This window comes from Sinohyriopsis cumingii, chromosome 3 (assembly GCF_028554795.1).
Source record: "Sinohyriopsis cumingii isolate HCF-2022 chromosome 3, ASM2855479v2, whole genome shotgun sequence".
Classification (NCBI taxonomy): Eukaryota; Metazoa; Mollusca; class Bivalvia; order Unionida; family Unionidae; genus Sinohyriopsis; species Sinohyriopsis cumingii.
This window is the reverse complement of record NC_142963.1, coordinates 140696394-140715215: the sequence shown is the minus strand read 5'-3', so window position 1 is coordinate 140715215 and position 18822 is coordinate 140696394. Positions and strand designations below refer to the sequence as shown.

The 18822-nt window shown below is 35.9% G+C and overlaps 1 protein-coding gene across 1 annotated transcript in view; it reads left to right on the top strand.

The window, feature by feature from the left end:
* LOC149803960 (plexin-A1-like) overlaps positions 1 to 18822 on the top strand; it is an 82886-nt gene that overhangs the window by 30150 nt on the left and 33914 nt on the right. Inside the window, exons 5-9 of the mRNA XM_089954028.1 lie at positions 2013 to 2176; positions 3031 to 3191; positions 4542 to 4650; positions 15087 to 15223; positions 17126 to 17290. Of these exons, the coding sequence (XP_089810154.1) occupies positions 2013 to 2176; positions 3031 to 3191; positions 4542 to 4650; positions 15087 to 15223; positions 17126 to 17290 (736 nt within the window). The remainder of the gene's footprint in view (positions 1 to 2012; positions 2177 to 3030; positions 3192 to 4541; positions 4651 to 15086; positions 15224 to 17125; positions 17291 to 18822) is intronic.

The window sequence follows — 18822 nt, the reverse complement described above, 5'->3', positions numbered from 1 at the left end:
TACCCAGGAATGATCACATTATAGTTGTTCTCTTGAGCGCTTGTATTCTTTTTATTCCCCATCATCTATCAAATTATTCGTACTCAAAAGAGTGCTTGCATTTAGCAGGAATGGTTCAATTATATATGTTCTGCCAAGTGCTTATATTATATATATTTCCCAGGAATGATCAAATGCTACCTCGTCTCTAGAATGATTTTATTCCTTTTATTTCCATGAACTAACAAATAATAAGAACTCTAAAGGGTGCTAGTATTCAGCAGGAATGATTAAATTATATACGTTCTACTAAGTGCTTTTATTCCATGTATTTCCCATAAATTATTCAATTATACATGTTCTCTATATTACCTGTATTTCACGGATACCACGAGAATGGTTCAATTCAATATGTTCTATAAAGTACTTCAATTCCATATGTCCCCACCCCCATCCCCCGGAATGATTACATTCTACATCATTAATGAGATTGTATTCCGAGTATTCCCTTCGCATATTATCTTCTACATATTATCTATTCACCAGATATGATTCAATTCTACATCTTCTTTTGAATGCTGAAAAGCTAAAACACGAATATCTTCACCATTGCTTAAATGACAAACGGAACATTCCCAACATCAAATAACTAAAATACGTTAACCCATTAAATGGGAACTAACTTAATTATTTTAAGATAACATATCAAAACTGGTCCAACGGGGAAATGACCGAATCTTGTCAAAATAGTTACTAATAATTGTATTCTTAATAACTATCAACACATACGTACACATCTATGTATAGATCCTATGCAACTGTACTTCCCATTAACATCTTAGAATAGGCCATATGCAATAAATCAAGCTATAGATAATCACTGAAAATTACAGCCCAGAATACAAAAATTATAAGCCTGATGAATATACATAACACATGTTGACTAGAGCGCTTTCATTCCATGTTATCTCCATGAATGTTCTCGTAAATGCTTGTATTCCATGTATTCCACAGGAATGGTCAAATTCTGATCGTTCTCTAGAGTGCATTTATTCCCCATTATCTATCAAATTATACATACCCTAAAGAGTGCTTGCATTCAGCAGGAATGATTATATTATATATGTTCTACTAAGAGCTTGTATTATATATATTTCCCAGGAATGATCAAATTCTACTTTGTCTCCAGAGTGTTTTTAGTCTTTTATTCCCATGAACTGAAAAAGTATACGTACCCTAAAGAGTCCTTGTATTCAGCAGGAAGGATTAAATTATATATGTTCTACTACGTTCTTTCATTCCATATATTTCCCAGGAATGATTTAATTCTGCATGTTCTCTAAACTGCCTGTATTTCATGACTACCCCGAGAATGATTCAATACAATATGTTATATAAAGTGCTTTAATTCCATATGCTCCCCAGGAATAATTCAGTTCTTCATATTATCTAGAGTGCTTGTATTCCATGTATATACAACAATGATTAAATTCTGCATATTTTCTAGAGTGCTTGTATTTTATGTATTTACCTGGAATGATACAATTTTATATGTTCTACCAAGTACTTGTATTCCTTGTGTTGCTGAGGTATGATTAGATTCTGAATGTTCACTACAGTGTTTTATTCCCTGTATTCCCCATGAATGATTGAATTTTACGTGTTCTCTAGAGTGCTTGTATTCTTTGCATTATTTCCTACGAATCAAAATGTTATATGTGTTCTCTGGAACGCTTGTATTCCATACATTATCCAGGAATAATTGAATTATACATGTTCTCTAAAGTGCTCTTATTCCTTGTATTATTTCTTACTAATGAGTATAATTATACACGTTCTCTGGAATACTTGTATTCAATATATTATCCAGGAATGATTCAATTCTACGTGCAGTCTAGAGTTAATGTGTATCATGTATTCTCATGGCAAAATTGAATTCAGCAAGGTTTCCTATGTGCTTATATTAGTTTTATTCCCCTGGAATGATTACATTCCACGTGTTCAGTAGAGTGACCTTTATATATTTGTTTCAGTAATCATGTACAAGTGTGAGATGGCATTCTCATGTGTTGGATGCCTGACTCTCAAGAATCAGTACAAATGTGGATGGTGTGAGAAATACTGTGCCATCGAGAGCCGATGTTCCTCCGCGTGGCTTTCCACAGCTGAGACCTGCCCCAATCCTGAGATCATAAATGTAAGATCATTGACATTATAATCATGTTATTGGAGTCTATAATGGAAAGACCAATATACAATGAATGATATGATGTGTAATCGACAGATAAACATGCAATGAGTGAGGTAATGTATAATCGAAAGGCCAGTATACAATGAATGATGTGGTGTGTAATCGACAGGTAAGTATGCAATGTGTGAGGTAATGTATAATGAACGTGCCATTATATGATGCATCGCTTCTTTTCTTTCAGTCATTCTAAATCTAAATATTCACATCAAAGAGGTTAGCAGAAAACAGTTTAAATCCCTTCTTGTTTGAGTATGTTCGGCTTGTTAAAGAGTTTCAAAAAGAACCATTTTCGTCCTTAACATTGTACCATTCAATCTCCACAATTAGAGTAATCACATCCTGGACATAAAAGATTTAACCAAAAGGTAAAGATAATAACAGAAAATAATTTAAGTGCTCAATATTCCAAATAAATTGGAGAAAATATAAGATATGTCCCTGTAAAATTGGAGAAAAAAAACAGGTGTTGGCATTACGCTTGTGGTCGCGTTAGCCGATGCAAAGTTGGAGAAAAATAAAGGTGTTAGCATTGTAGCATATGGTTATAAGTTTGCTGATATAAAATTAGAGGAACTACAAGAATTAACTTCAATTTCTGTAGTCACATTTTTGCCAAAGTGAAAGTTATCTACAAACACAAGCTAGTGTAGCAAAGCATCACCAGAGCAGTAATATCTCATAACAATTGCTTTAAAATAAGAACTTTTCTTTAAAGAAACACAATTCTTGTCGAGCATAATATGTATAAGTAACTTTATGCAGAACAAGGCATATATCAAAGAAAACCAATAATGTTTCAGATCAAACCCACCTCAGGGCCAATGAATGGAGGTACCTATCTCACTATCAAAGGAATTAACCTTGGAAAAAGTGTTGAGGACATCAATATTATTGTCTATATTGAAAATCGTATCCAGGTCCAGTGCACTCCTGTGAAAGATCTGTACATTGCCTCTGAGCAGTAAGTATCGTTAAAAAAGATCAAGTTCATTTTAAGGGTCAATAACATGCTGAACAGTAGTACATCATGGATAAAATTCAATGACACTGACAAATGTTTGATCTATCTTCACTACAGATAAAAAACAATTGAGAATACAAATTGCTTATATATGTTGCTACCTATGTCCAAAATATATTTCAAGATCTGAACATAATTTGTAGTCAGAACCTATCCCCGTTGATCCTATTACTGATATTTCCAGTATGTTACTACTTTATGGTCTTGAACTTAGTCACATACAAGAAAGAAAACCAACAAGTTTGTAAACTTCAACAAGTTATTCGTTTTCCATAGAATGCAAAGTGAAACGCTAGAATGAACTTACATAACTGCGATATGAATCACAAACAGTCCTATACGTTTCATCACAGGTCCAAATATGTAGAGCTTCAATTGAATTTCATTCGTAATCCAAATAAATTCCAATATTGAATATATTGATGTCCCTGTATTCATGAATAGGCTAATGTGCAAATAGCATGGGATGTGGCGATGTTGCACGTCTGTTGGTGTATAACAAAAATACAGTCCAAATTGTCCTTCGCTGAATTTACTGTAATTCCGAATTATTAATTTAGTTGAAGAAGTATTTTGTAATTCACATGAAAAATTATTTTAAAAAACAACAACATAATAGATCCATGATATAGGTCAGTCTCCTTTCTAATGCATTCCAACTTCTGAACACGTTTAGTAATTTTCAATTGCAGAAACAAATGGCCTAAACTATAATTGAAATAAGCATGTTTAAGTCGGAGTATAGTGATCGAAATAGTTAATATATAATTATATGAGAGTATTCGCTATGTACTACATTGTTTACAAACTTAAGGCAGGTCGTTAACTTGATTCTGGACAAAGGTTAATTTATATATATACACCAATACAAATAAAATATACATAAATTGTAATCTAAGAAACAGAGACGACAAGATATTTACCTCAGTGTATATGTCCTTCTAAAGGTGTTGCTATGACCGCAGTGAACATTAAACGGAGAGTCCCATTTACGTTTATTGGTATTTATGCTATATTTTTGTATCGGCCCTAAAAACATACCACCTTAATTTTACCGTAGCCACATCAAACCTATATCTTAACCACCTCTGCCTTATGACTTAGCCACCTTTTGCTCCGTAACTTAATACACTTGGACCCATACTTTAAAAATTTCAGCCCAATAACTTAAGCACTTGAGACCTTTACCTTCACTATGTCAACCCTTTCACCATTTATTGATGTACGTGAGAACATTTAATAACTAAAGTTTTAATTGTAAGATATTTCTTTAAGTGTTGTACATTTCAGGATTGTGTGTGTCACTGGAGAAGGTTCCATCATTGGTATTGGCAAAATAGTTGTCACAATCGACAACCAGTATAATGCCACGGCCGATAATATTACATTTTCCTATGTGGTAAGTTTTATACGCAATTCCATATTACTATATAAATCAGACCTCTTATTATTAATAAAACTTGGAAATTGTCTGGAATGGGAGGAAGGTTTCATAGGATACTTTACAATTGGGGATTTTGCCTTTAGATGTAATATGGGCATGGATATTTTTAAATTTCTTCTTCAGATACGTTTCCTAATCATCGTACCTCAGGAGAACTGCGACTAACTCGCAATTGCTTTATGTACGTACAAGTATATAAAACGTATAAAAACTCCTAATATAGGTGTGATGCCTTTACTTACGGTTACATATTGCTGAGTTTCCATACCAAGGTCTACTCATAATTATTAATCCAACTTCAGTAATTTTACTTGTACAGGCGCTCTGTGGGCATTGTTCCTGCAAGTAATGTTGGATATTATCGCACCTACTTTGCATCTATAATGGTGCCTCTGTTCCTCTTAAGAGAAGCATACTGTGTGTAATATATAATTTTGTGTACATTTGCATAATTCATCCGCTCTAGTCGGACAATGACAGGTAACATTTAACATGGTTTGCTCCGTAGGGTCTCGTGTATGCCTGTTTCTATAGCCGATACTTGAATCATAATTATCTGCATAAGCATTCCATCATATTTCAAGACAACTTAGTCATTCGTACGATTGGCCTATGCGACATCACATAACAGGTTTGGGCGCGATGTTTATATGTGTGCAGGTCTTTATGCCCTTCAGGAACTTCTTACATAATTTTCGCTTGCTTAGCCTTGGAACGCCAAGCTTCAATTAGTATACGGTACATACCGTTCATACCTTCTCTACAGAAATTATTCACATTATTCAGGTAACCATTATATGTTATAGATATGTTCCCACATTGCATTACTTGTGCAGGCCCACATATGTATAATACACCTTACAGGTGGTACTAACATTATAGTTTACCATTATGCTTCATTGACTTTCTGTTATCAATTTATGCGTCAACTGTTTAAGATTTATCTCTGCACGGACATTGCGTTCCACAAGGCAAGTGCCGGGCTTCAGTTTTATACGTTTTTGTCAATTTGTCTTAGCGATTAAAACTAAGGGCGTGACGTACAACACGCAGCTCAGAACAAATATGTCCTCTGTATGTATACCGGCCTTTCTTCAATATGACATTTCTGGTGGACAATGGAAGTAAATCAACTTACCTTTCAGCTACGAAGCGCAGTACACTGACACACACTGAATGTGCGTCAGCACCCAGGTTACCGTCAAAATGCTCAGCCTGTTTTACTACTCTCACGACCTTGCATCCTCGGGGTTGGACTTGATTCCTACCGGGTAACAGCGAAGGACGGAGCAGACGAATAGCCAAGTTCCCTTTATCTCAACAGATATACTAAGGTTTCGATGTTGGATTTTCGTTTGTGTGGCTTTTTCCCAACAAACGGTTCATGGTTTATCTTCCCACTTCTACTAACACAGGGCATGCACACGACTCGGTCTCAAGAATGGCCCGAGTCCAATGAAGTAATCGCAGCCACAAATTTAGAATCGGTGGAAAGCGACTTAGTGATATCTGCCTATACTTTCCTGAAGGACCACCATAAGACCTAGCAAAGAGTTCAGCCATTATCCTCTAACCTAAATATCTTCAGTCATGTGCTCAAGAGATTAGGCAGTCGACGTTCTATCGGTAATGCAGAAACGGTCAAGATCCATAAGCCTACCTTCCAAAAGTGATACAGAAATCAAGATAATCAATGTGTCGTCTTATCCTCAGTGCACCACTCGGATGGGTAAAAAAAGTAGATCAACGACATCAATAATCTCACAACGTTAACTCCACGGAGAATTCGGATTTTCCCTCTTCAACAAATACAACCACGACGGCAGTTGTTTTATTCCTACTCAGAGCTACGGAACCTGCAATCTGGATCGTATGAAATAGGCCTTCAGAAATGCACACACTTCTCGGAACCAGTCGTAGATAAAATTGCTCAAGCAAGACGGTCCTCTATCTATCCAGGCATTTCTACTGCAAATAGCTAACCTCCTCTGGTCCTTCGTAGAGAGAAAGTTCGCACAGACTACGGTTTAAAGGTTACAGCTAGCGCGATCGATGACATCTTTCGTCATGACAGAAGAGATGATATCGGACAAAACAAGGACTTATACGACCAATTCTCCAACTTTGAGTATTCAACACCATAAACGTTAGCCCAATGTGGAACAAGTCTTGTGTATTAAATGGCTGACCAAGACATATTTGAACCAATTGGAAAGGCATCTTTGGCGTACCTGTTATACCAGACCAGTTTCATCATGGCGTAAGTGATAACAGACATAATTAGCGAAATACACGCCCAATCAACAGACACGAACTTCATGCAGTTCCGACAAGACGGGTCAGTCTTACAGCAATAGAGGTGGTGAACAGATGGATATGGCGGAAGAGCGGCTATTTTCCTTGTGAAACAAAATACACTTGGCTTCTTTTGTGTGACCGGCCCTTGTAACAAAACCCTAATTCTCAATTATGATGCCTCTAAGAAATTGTGTTGTTTCAATGAAGTACTATTTTATTTAACGCACATTACCCAATCCGAGCATAAAAACATTGATTTAGTGAGAGGGTAAACAGAGGTCAGACTGGGTGAATATGAGCACAATACTGTTGTGGCAATATTTTTCCATGTATGTACGACAATTTACCGTGGACAGAGGTGATATTAGTCTCGGCCACAAGCGCAAAAAATGTTGCTCTGACATGTCTTGAATGTAACATAGATCGAAGCACTTCACTACACCCTCGCTAGAGTCTCCGACGCCGGATCCAACTTGGTGGCAGTTGGGTATCTTCAGGAATTACCTGTAATTGTTCACGGACAAATCCGTCTTGAGGAGCTGTTGAATCTTGTATGTAGATTGTAGGCTGCACTGTATATTTCACCAGGTTGAAAATTGTATGTTTGGTTACACTCCAGATGGGATCAGTTGCTCTTGCTGCACTACCCTCAAGTTCATCAGGTCGATATAAAGATCTGACTGTCACATTACTGACCAGCACTTGTTTGTACGCAATTGCCTCGAGCGACTTCCAAGTTTAACGCGGTCACCATGTGAGGTAGTCTTGCAACCCATTCAGGAGATATGTCGTTGCTCAGAAATTCCGGCGTGTAATGATGTCAAAATAGTCGCTGTGCAAGTTTTTGATTAAATAGCTCAAAGATTTCCTGATCACGATGTAGAGCGGTGTGTCCACGTCTGATTTTAACCTTATGTTATTCCAATTGCAATGTTACCTAAATGAGGATAAGCCTTTAGCAACTGTGGCCGTTGCAGGCCGCCACGTTGATAAATTCATTGAAATGCTGCTACGACTTCAGTTGCTGTTTTAGTCGATAGCGGCTATGCTTGATTGTATCTACTTGCAACGGCTATGACAGTCAAGACTTATTTGTATGCGCGCCGTTTGCGTGATGTGCCAATGACGTCGTGTAGCAAAAACAAAATATCTACCTAATGAACTGTTTTGGCTTGCTGACATCAAACTGTCCATGCTGAATTGTTTTGGTAGGTACATTTGCAATATTGCCTGATGTGGCAACCAGTCTGCCGCAGCAGCACGTGTCACACCTGCTGTATCGCTCAGTTTTCTGATTGCTGATTTATCTCTCTAGTAACCTATTGAGCTATAACAAATCGACTTCATTATGTAGTTTTTGGAAAATGAATTGCCTTGAACCTATTCCTAGTTTGCCACTCATCGCCAGTCTTATCACCCAGCTGGCGAGTGATTATCCCATGTTTATATTCTTTATCGACTTCAACGTGTGAATTAACTTGGCGTCCTCGATATATCATTGTTGCAGATTAATCGCAGTTACCGGAAGTTTGCCTGGTTTAGGTTGATCTTTTTCGTCAAGTCTAAATTCAGTTGTTTTTAACCTGATAATGAGGTTGCTCGAATGGTACAAACTTTATTTAGTGGCACCATCCGCAGATGACCAACGATGCTATAATCTTCTTAAGGAATTTAATGAAAATTCAGCGGCTGAATATGATGTTATTGATTTTATCATTGACATAGATGATGCGCCTTCCGTCGAGGATCTTAAAGAGGATATACATATTCTAGCAGTTTGCGATGATGTCAGAATTGACAAACAAACAAATTCGGCCAGAATATTTTCACGAGGCACGCATAGAAAAAACACAGATCTCATTTTTATTACACAGAGGTACACTCAAATGCCCCAAAGTCATCAGAGATAACTGCAACGTTTTGGTTATTTTTAACGGTTTTGACTCAACTACACTGTTAAATATTCATCTGACATGGTGTTCCAGCGACATGGACATAAATACGTTCAAAACCTTCTTTGTATATGCTCAGAGAACCCCATATGGATTCGTCACAATAAATATACGCTATCCAGCAACACGCTATCGAATTGGTCTTGATAAAATCTTTTATTGTAGAAATAAATTTGTTGTATAATGAACCAGGAAAATGTGAATGAAAGTATCAACTTAATATTGTAAAAATTACCGATGATTTTGAGATGATAAAGCAGCGACGTAAATAGGGCAGATATACACTAGCAGCAGAGTATAGATTTATTCAATTACCTCATCGCAAAATGGAATTGTCGTTGGCGGATTGACACAAACAACACGAGAGATCTAAATTTGATCCACTGGCAAGCGCCATTCCGAAAATAGCATCAGTGTTGCCTCGACAATATGAAATTCGAGCATATGTAAGTGCGCGTGCGAGACAGCTAAAACACCTTGTGTTGGAATCCGTTAGGATTGCCGAACCTGAACCCGCTACGGTGGAATAGCACCGGTACCCAAAGAAAGCTATAAAAACCTGATATGTTATATATTGTGTCGTCCATGTTTTCTATTATCGATGGAATGTGATATTGTGCCGTTACGGTCTGTCACGTACATATAAATTAACAATTAATTCTTCACCGCACGTGTCCAATAAATTAACGTCAATGTTGGTTAGACGAAAACTTTTTCGTGGCAGCTATGGTTTACAGCATTGTAAATAAACAGTTGGCATCGACAATATCAAATCACCTGGCGGGACATCTGGAGAAAAGTTGTAAAGACCATAACCCTGCTGGGCACAGACTAGATTTACAGAAATCACCGACGTGATATTGACAATGCCCAGTGATACATGACAACCACCACCTGCTGGATCGTTGTTACATTGGAGAATATCTGGAGGGCCTCTTATTTTCCCCCATTCGAGATCAATCTTTGGAAAATATTCATCAGGCATATTATTGAGATACCGCTGAAATTTATCGATATCCAACCCGATTAGTTAGAACGTAATCAATTAGTATTCAGTGATCTTAAAATGATCACGAAATTCTACTGCCCTTCTTACTATCCTAACATCATCCCGGTGAATTACTCTTTCTGCCAGAGATTTCTGAAAGAATTCAACATCAGATTTTCATCAGGTTAAGATGTTTTACAATCACCATGAATCTGAGTTTAATATCATCATTCGGAAAATCAAGTATATACTGCTCAAGCAGCTTTCTCAGATCATCTTGTGTATTTGTATGCCCATGAGGTATTTTATAAATAAGTGTTTCATTAGGAACCTCCCCGTGTGTGCGTTTCCTCTAGTTTTTGTCGTCACAATCTGTTATCCCAGAGTGTCCAATTTTTTTCTGGTAGGACCTATGTCCGCAGCTCAATAAGTCACCCTTTCAGCTCGATCGATAGCTTCTTAAGACGAGGCCTTACGACTTCCGCTCGATTTGCGGGGGAAGCTGTTTCCCGATTTGAATGCGCTCCTCGATGGAGTCCCCTCCAGTCATATTACCTGGAAGGTGTCTCACATGCAATAGGGTGCCGGAGATGGTTTATCCAGGGTAAGCGGATATACATCTCTCCATTTCATACATATTCTCCTAAGGTATTATGACTGGGTAACCTTTGTGAAGAAAAAATAAATTTTACTAGTACAATATGGGTCTTCGAGAATACTTACCCAATTATAATATACCTACACCTTTCCAGCCTTTCGGCAGTTCCATCTATTCCGCTCCAGTAGTAACTGATGTTTCTTAAGATTTGCCGCCAATTATTATATATTAGAGGAGATAACCCTACCCGACAACCGCATAGGTCGACAGACATCCCTTTAACTTAAATAGTATCTTTGAGGGCTGGATTTGCGAGGTAGTAGTAGTTGTCCTAAGGTATTATGGTTGGATATGTAGTCTCGAAGAAACAGTTTTGAAATGCTTTCAACTCCTCATTATATTCTGTCTGTGCAAATGCTTGATCTCAGTTGTTCTGCAGGCTGATAGTATAATGTGCAAAACTTATGATTAACGTAGCTATTATCTTTATCAGAATCTAGGGACATTGTCCTCAAGAAAATGACTCCAAGAACATAATTGTGATATTTAGAAAAGTTATGCTTACTTCAGTCAAGAAGGACATATGTACTGGGTCATCTAGTTCACAAATTAATTGAAGTTCATATGCATAAACATTTATATCTGTAAAAAATGAAGTAGTTGTCTGATCCTTGTATGAAGGAAAAAATAACTACCATGCATTACAACCTACATAAAACATGTACAGATGATGACAAACGTGTTCAAATTGCTACAGATATAAAATATGTCACCTTGTCGTGAGATGCCAAAAGTGTGATTGTTTTATGTGAAAATCTTTTCATCCTGTACCTACAATACAGATACACGAAGATTGTTACATGCTACGTATTGTAAAGTCATTATTTATAAATCACTTCTAGAGCTTGACCTCATAACAAAAGGAAAACAAAAAAACATGAAACTTCTTTCTAAAATGTTGGGTCGTGATTGTCCTGTGAAATAAAATGTAAGAAAAAAATTGAAATTTTGTAATATTTGTATTTGAAAATCATATTTTTAGTCATTTATACAAACTCAGTCTACATACTGGAAGTCATGACAATATGTAACATCGTTACCGCGCAAAATACATACTTGATGGCATAACCTATCGGTAATGTATTTTTTAATTTGTATTGTTTTACCTTTGTCTATAGTTGTGGGTAGGGGTTGGGCCGACCTGACTAATATTGTTTTGTAAGCAGCATATTACATAGCTATCTTTTGTCTTTGACTGTAGATTGGATATTAAGATTGCTATGTTTTGCAGGTAAACAAATTTATCTTAATCTGTGTTCAGGACATTGGTATTCGCTGCAAAAAAACTAGTGTACCATATGTTTTGCATGTTCTTTACTAAATCGTCAATAAGAGATCTGACCTTGATTACATCTAAGAATGATTTTAAAATGAATTTGATATGAAAATGACCTCATCCCTTTGTCATTATTGTGTCTTCGTTGTTTATATAAGAGATAAGTAAAGATAAATTATTAATTCCTATCTTAACATTTAATTAGTGGAATCATTCTTTTAGCTGTATTCAGTTCTTAATGTGAGATGACTTGTTTATTTAAATTATTAACTGCAATTACACGGTCTTATGTAAAATTTGTGAATCATTCACTCTTTTGGAATTATGGTGGCTTCATTCAACGGCAATTTGCATTATATCATCATGATATATCAATACTGCTAGAACATCAACCCTATTCTAGGTCATTGATACATCTGAGCATACAAAATCGGAATTTATTCGGAATACCACTAAAATTATTTCGGAATATGATATACCTTTGGATTTTGATAGAACTATTAATGTAAGTCCGTTTTAAATTATTTTCGTTGGAAACTAAATTTTATGTTGAATTGCACAAAACTTGTTAGTTTTCAGTCTTTTCTGTTAGCTTAAGAGCATAAATTTATAACATAATCATAATTTAGAAAAAGAATCTTTTGGATATTGTCATCCTCTTAATGAAACTCTCTCCATTGTTTCCATGCTGTTATGCGTATCAAAATCTAGGATGTCACTGAGTTTGCTACATACTGAAGAACTATTGCTCATATAAAAATAATAGCTAGTTACACAGAAGTGTTTATTTAAGGAGGAAAATATCTAGAGTTGTGCAGATGAACTGGTATTTGGTTCAATGAGGGATGGGATTTGTGAGCTTGAAGAGTTATCTACCCCTTTTTAATAGCTCGTTACAGTGTGTGTATGCGTGTGTATATAAAGCTAATATAAGCTACATATGTGCCATGCTGAATACTGCATATGCAAAGAATAATCTGTCAAGTGCATATCATATATTTATTTCCTTTATTGCGTCATGGATTTCCTATATTTACTACTTCCATAACCTAATAGTACAAGTCACAACCAGCGCATTTATATAATTAACAAAATTCCTTGGGTTTTGGGGGTTATTTGGGCAAATTAAGGACAAAATATGTGTTATAAATATATAAATTTAACAATGACAACAAGCTTCACAAAAATTGCACAGATTTCAAACTTCTTAATAGATCGAACTAAAAGACACAAAAGATTTAGCTCAGATATTGGCAGTTAACCGTTCTTTAATATGACTGGTTATTGTGAAATCACATTTTTGGTATAGAAATCAGACAAAGTGGGGATGCCATACCTAATACATGGATATCAGGCCATTGGCTTTAATATCGACTAGGAATTTTGATTTTAATTTGATTGGTATGACGTAATTTTGATATAATGATGAGTTGTTCCCATGGTATCCGAAGAATATAAAGATGGATTGCGATGGACAAACATATACAGGGAGAAACAAACAATTTAAAAACATAAATCTATATATTTTCTTAAGACACTCGTGAAAGTTGCACGATTTCAACGCTCCAAAATTGTTGTTTGTTTTCAGCTTTTAACAATGTGTCAGTTATAAATGCAGAAGATTACTTTAATGAATTTTCTAATAAAAATTTAATTGGCACTTGTCAGTATTGATAACCTTGACATGGTCATCCATTTGTTTCACGTGGTGCTTCATGTTGATACGGTGTTATGTGTGTTTGTGTCACTACTTTTCATATTGTATTATTGGAGATTATGGTTTATTTTAAAGTTATGTTGATAATGAAGGGTAAATGTAATAGAAAGAAATGGACCTGATATTTAATATTTATTTCCAAAACTTTCCAATGGAGCATAATGTGTTGTATGCATATATTATTGCTCTGTTACGCAGAGGTTTAGAAATGTAGCTCATTAGGCTATGGACCAGAAGACTTTATGAGATGTTATGTTGTAAATTGTTTGAGTCCGTCCGTTACCACGAATTTGATATCAATTTTTAACATTGTTCCTCCGAAACTGCTTTAATGGTCACCATGAAACATTATGTAAACATTCGTTCCATGGTCTGTTTGCCCCTAAATGAAAATAATAGAGCCGAGAATTTGAACATGGCCTTCACGTTGTCCGTCTTTAACATCTTGTTATTGTCCTTCTGAATGGATGTTCAGATCAATATGGGGATTTCACTAAGAGGCGTATTTTGCCTGCTTAATCCTAAACGAATATGGGGCCAATTTGATTTCCAATAAGACTGCCACAGTGGTTATCTGTAACGCTTGTTGCAACTCGCAGTTTTTCCTATACAGTTTGTCATATTATCATTGTGCTTTCACCAAGAATCATTTGTGTATGTCTAGTTGTTACTAAATATAAATAATGTCAGTCTAATCTTGAACAGGATCACCGTGATATCCATCTTCAAAATCTTGTTATCATTTCTCCTCCAAAATGAAAAGTCTTATCAATATAAGGTCTCCATCAGAAGACCTATATGATGATATGTTGGTTCTAGATGAAATTGGCGCCAAGTTGCCATCCAATAACTCCATCATAGCAACTTATTTGAAAATACTATCCTCGCTGATGAATAGCAAAGATGGTTTCAACACACCGCAGTTAAACGAAAACAAAAGAATGGTTTTGTCTTGAACGTTGTGGAAATACATTCTTTTCAGCCAGTAGAGGATCAGGGATTCATATTTATTCTGTAGGACTGGCATCTCAGGAGATCACCGTCTTATATAATTTGCATGACAGTTTTTGAATGAAAAAGTCACTAGATATTATTTTCCTAATTCAGTAATATATTTTCCTTATACTTCTCATGACACATTATTTATATTATGACATATTCGCCTTGCAAGTCAATGTTTGTCATAGAAACTTTGTCAGTTAGTTTTAAATTTATTTATATACTCTAAACACATTGATAGATTTTCTTCATACTTGAAATGAATGATTAGAAAGCCTCAAACACTTGATGTCACTCTTACGCCTTTTTAACAATACTTAGATCATGAGCTCCAAATAAGGGCCCTGGCAACCCTGGTTTGGTTTGTGTCAAATTTGAACCTTTCCAGACAGAAATCATTGAAAATAACATTCCTTGTTTTGACATTCCGTTATCAATCTAGACCGTTTCGCTTATAATACATTTGACATGCCTACATCAATCTACTAAAATTCTTATTTCAGAATCCTGTCCTTGATACGATCAGCCCCTCCCGAGGTCCTAAGTCAGGAGGGACTCTTTTGACCCTCAATGGGATTTATCTGAATGCAGGAACCAATAGAAGAATCTGGATTGGGAATCACAGTTGTGAACTCAAAAGGTAAAATGCACAACCCTAACCCCACCCACACTCATCTCTCTTTTGTCACCTCCAGCTTTCACCCCTAGCCCCTAGTCATACTTCGACTGGAATGATTTTGCCTTTATTAGTTATGTTTGTTCAAATTTAGGTTAGGTGCTTTACAGAACAGAAAACTCATATAGGTTATCGAGTGCCAAGGCAATTGGTGTAAAGTACATAGCCCAAGGACACAGCATGGTAGCTGATCTAGGATGATCCGATGGTAGAATTCTAACTTGTACCCTTTCCGTTGTGAGTCCAGTATGCTAACTGCTGCGCCAACACAATCAACATTTGTAAGCTGTAATTACATTTACTTAAGCGCAAGTGTGGAGAGATCATATTTGATTATGATAACAGCCATTGGTGGTTTTCTCATGATGCCTATTCTATCTACACTTATGCTTCACCTTCTTACATAGCCGAGACAGATCCACTTATATAAAGTGTGTATGTGCTGAAAGAAACGTCAAACTCGACCAACCAGCAGGTTGGGTACAAGCTTCAAAACCCATGACTTGCTGCACAACTTTGTTTTGAAACTGTATTGGTTATAAACCCAAAGATTACCGTGAACCTTTACAAACACATTCACGCCATTGTGTAGTTGGTTGGACCTAAACATCGTGAAACTCTGATATTTATTATGAGCCGCCAAAACAGATCAATTGAAATGTGTGTTATTGTAACCTCTACTAAATAGATGGCCATATATGTATCAGCATAAGATTATTACTAAAAGATGTATTTTTATGTGTATTTGTTCCTAAATAAAAATGGTGCTAATCTGACATCCAACCTGGCCACAAAAGCCATCATGAAATATTATGTTATCGCTACTTCTCTGAACAATGTCATAATAACATGTTTTTTTCGTCTTCACAAGACGATTTCTTATAATGTCCAATTCGTCGTGAATCAAAAGTTCTGTACGGTGTTTTTAATGAAAGACTTGTTGTTTTTTTTTTTTTGTTTAGCTGGGAGTAAATGAAAATGGCACCGATTTTACCCTCATTATCGCCACCGCCATCTTGAAAACCTTATTATCACTCTTCTCCTAGATGACTGGTCATATGAAAGTATGTTTTCACCAGAAATTTTTTTAATGATAGCTAGTGGATGTTAAATATTGTTGTACGAATTAACACCATTTCTCAACACCGGATAGACTATACATGGTGACCGGTACACAGGCAAATTGACCCTCAATATTGCCATCACGGTACCATTGTGAGAACATTATTATATCGTTTCCTACAATATTGATGGTATACCAACTTCGGGATTTGACCAACTGACATGTTATCATATCTAGTTGTTTCTAAATAAACTAGTGCCATTCAGTCATTAAATATGGATGTCATGATGGGAGTCTTAGAAATGTTGTTTTTCTATTCCCCTAAATTAAGTGTCTTATTTAAATCCCGTTCTCATTAAAATATCTATAATGTAATTACTTGTTCCTAAATGAAAATAATGCAAATCTGACATCCAGTATGTTCAACAGATCAGCTAATGTATTACTGTTGCTGACGAATATCAGCTAGCGTTTCGACACTGTGCAGCTGAAAGGCAGAAATGGTCTTGCCTTGAATTCATCGAAATTATTTTCCCCCAGTAGAGCAATAATCCCTTCAAGATACCCTTGTTCTTTTTAATTGGTTATCTTTACATATAGCGGAATTTCGACTAATATTGTCCAACATATGGTCTGAAGCACCTTCAGCATTAGCTTTTTAAAAATTTAAAAAATGACCTTCTATATAAAAAAACTCTAATTATTTCTTCTTTATGCCTCTCTTTCCTGCTAGTGTTTACCTGAAGAAATTTTTCTGTCAGCCTTGACTGTGTTTTAACTATCTGTGCATGAATTCATTTCAGTTTCAATAGCGCAATGCTCACATGTGTCACCAGCAAATCATCTGACACGATGGTGAAGAAACTCAACGTGCAGTTTGACAAGCAGATGGTTACAAGCGGCTTAACTTACAAGTATACCCGCAACCCTACCATTATTAACATTAAACCAAAAGTAGCTATTGTCAGGTAATTGACATCAACCTTTTTGTCCATTTTCCCTTTTTTCTATTGCTCTCTTGCTGTCATGAGCATCTTTAGAAAAGTCTTATATTTAATGCCCAATGCAATCTCTTCATCATATAACACTGTAATGGGAGAACCAAAACATAACTACCAGGCATCAGGATAGTAGTAGTTGTATGTGGACAATGATAATTAACATTAGCCCATAAGTATATAGTCTTGGTCGCAATTAGGGACAAGTGGAAATACTATGTTAAAATTGTTCATAGGTGTACAAGGGAATATATTTTGTTAAAATTGTCATCTTCTGGTGTTTATACATGTTTGCACGAGGGTGAGTGAGTGGTTATGGTTGCATTTACCAACATAAACATAAACTTTTGCCGACGAACACACATTTTGTAATGGAATAAGATTTGAAAGCTATTGATGGGTAACGGCAAAGACGAAAACAATACATACTTAAACATACATGAACGCAAATTGTGTGACACTTATTAGAATGTATCCGTTCTAGAGACGAGAGTTGCCCTGTAAGGGGCCATTTTGATCTAGATTGATATGTATGTGAGAGATAGTGTAAATACAATATGTCTTTAACCAATAAGCAGGAACGTGTAGCCATTGTGTTTTTACAATTAACATTTTTTAATAATAAGAGGCTTCTCTAACTCAAAACCCAAGAGTTTGGGTATGGTTAGACATGGGTTAGTTTAACTTAACCTTACCGTAACCCTCTCCCCAGCCAAAGACTAATACGATTTTAAACATGAACATATTTGCAAGCTAACAATGTTGGGGAGTCACAGTTGACTTCCAATTATCTAAGGCACTGTCATTTTGCTATTGATAACAATATGTTTCCGATGTTAGAAAATACTTATCCATAATATTCGCAAAACCATCTTTTTTTACTTAGTCATTGCTTCTAGAGTAATGACGATCAAAACAAGTTACTAAATATTCCGAAATTGCATTGATGAAGAAAATATACAAAGTATTATCCATGCACCTTGGAATATAATTTTCCTTCTTCTTTCCGGAATCTTTTTCCTGAAGATGTTAATGAGCTCGGAAGGGACTTCGACGTATCATTCTGCTTCGTCCTAGCAGTCTCTCGTAAGTTGAATTGATACCATGGCTAGAAGTGTGAACCAAATTTATAGCGATATTTTACCGAGGTCAAAGGTTTTGTCCAGTTTGAAGCAAAGACAATATTTTTATGTTTTCATGAAGGCTTCATTTCTACATTGCTTGTCAATGAGAACATTTGAAGAAAGTATTGTCCTTGCGTCAAAGCTGCATCATTTAAAGCATGTAATTCTCGAATCACTATCAGTTTTAAGATGGCTGTTCAGTACGAAAACCTGATTGAGCATATCTCCTGAACTATGACCTCGTTGTATAGTGACTCCTTGGTACACAAGATAAATTCGATTTTACAATTCACTTGCTAATCGCTTCCCAAAAATTAGTTTCAATATGACATTTCCTGCAGAGAAAAGTTTCCTGAAGATAAGGAGAATGTACAAATG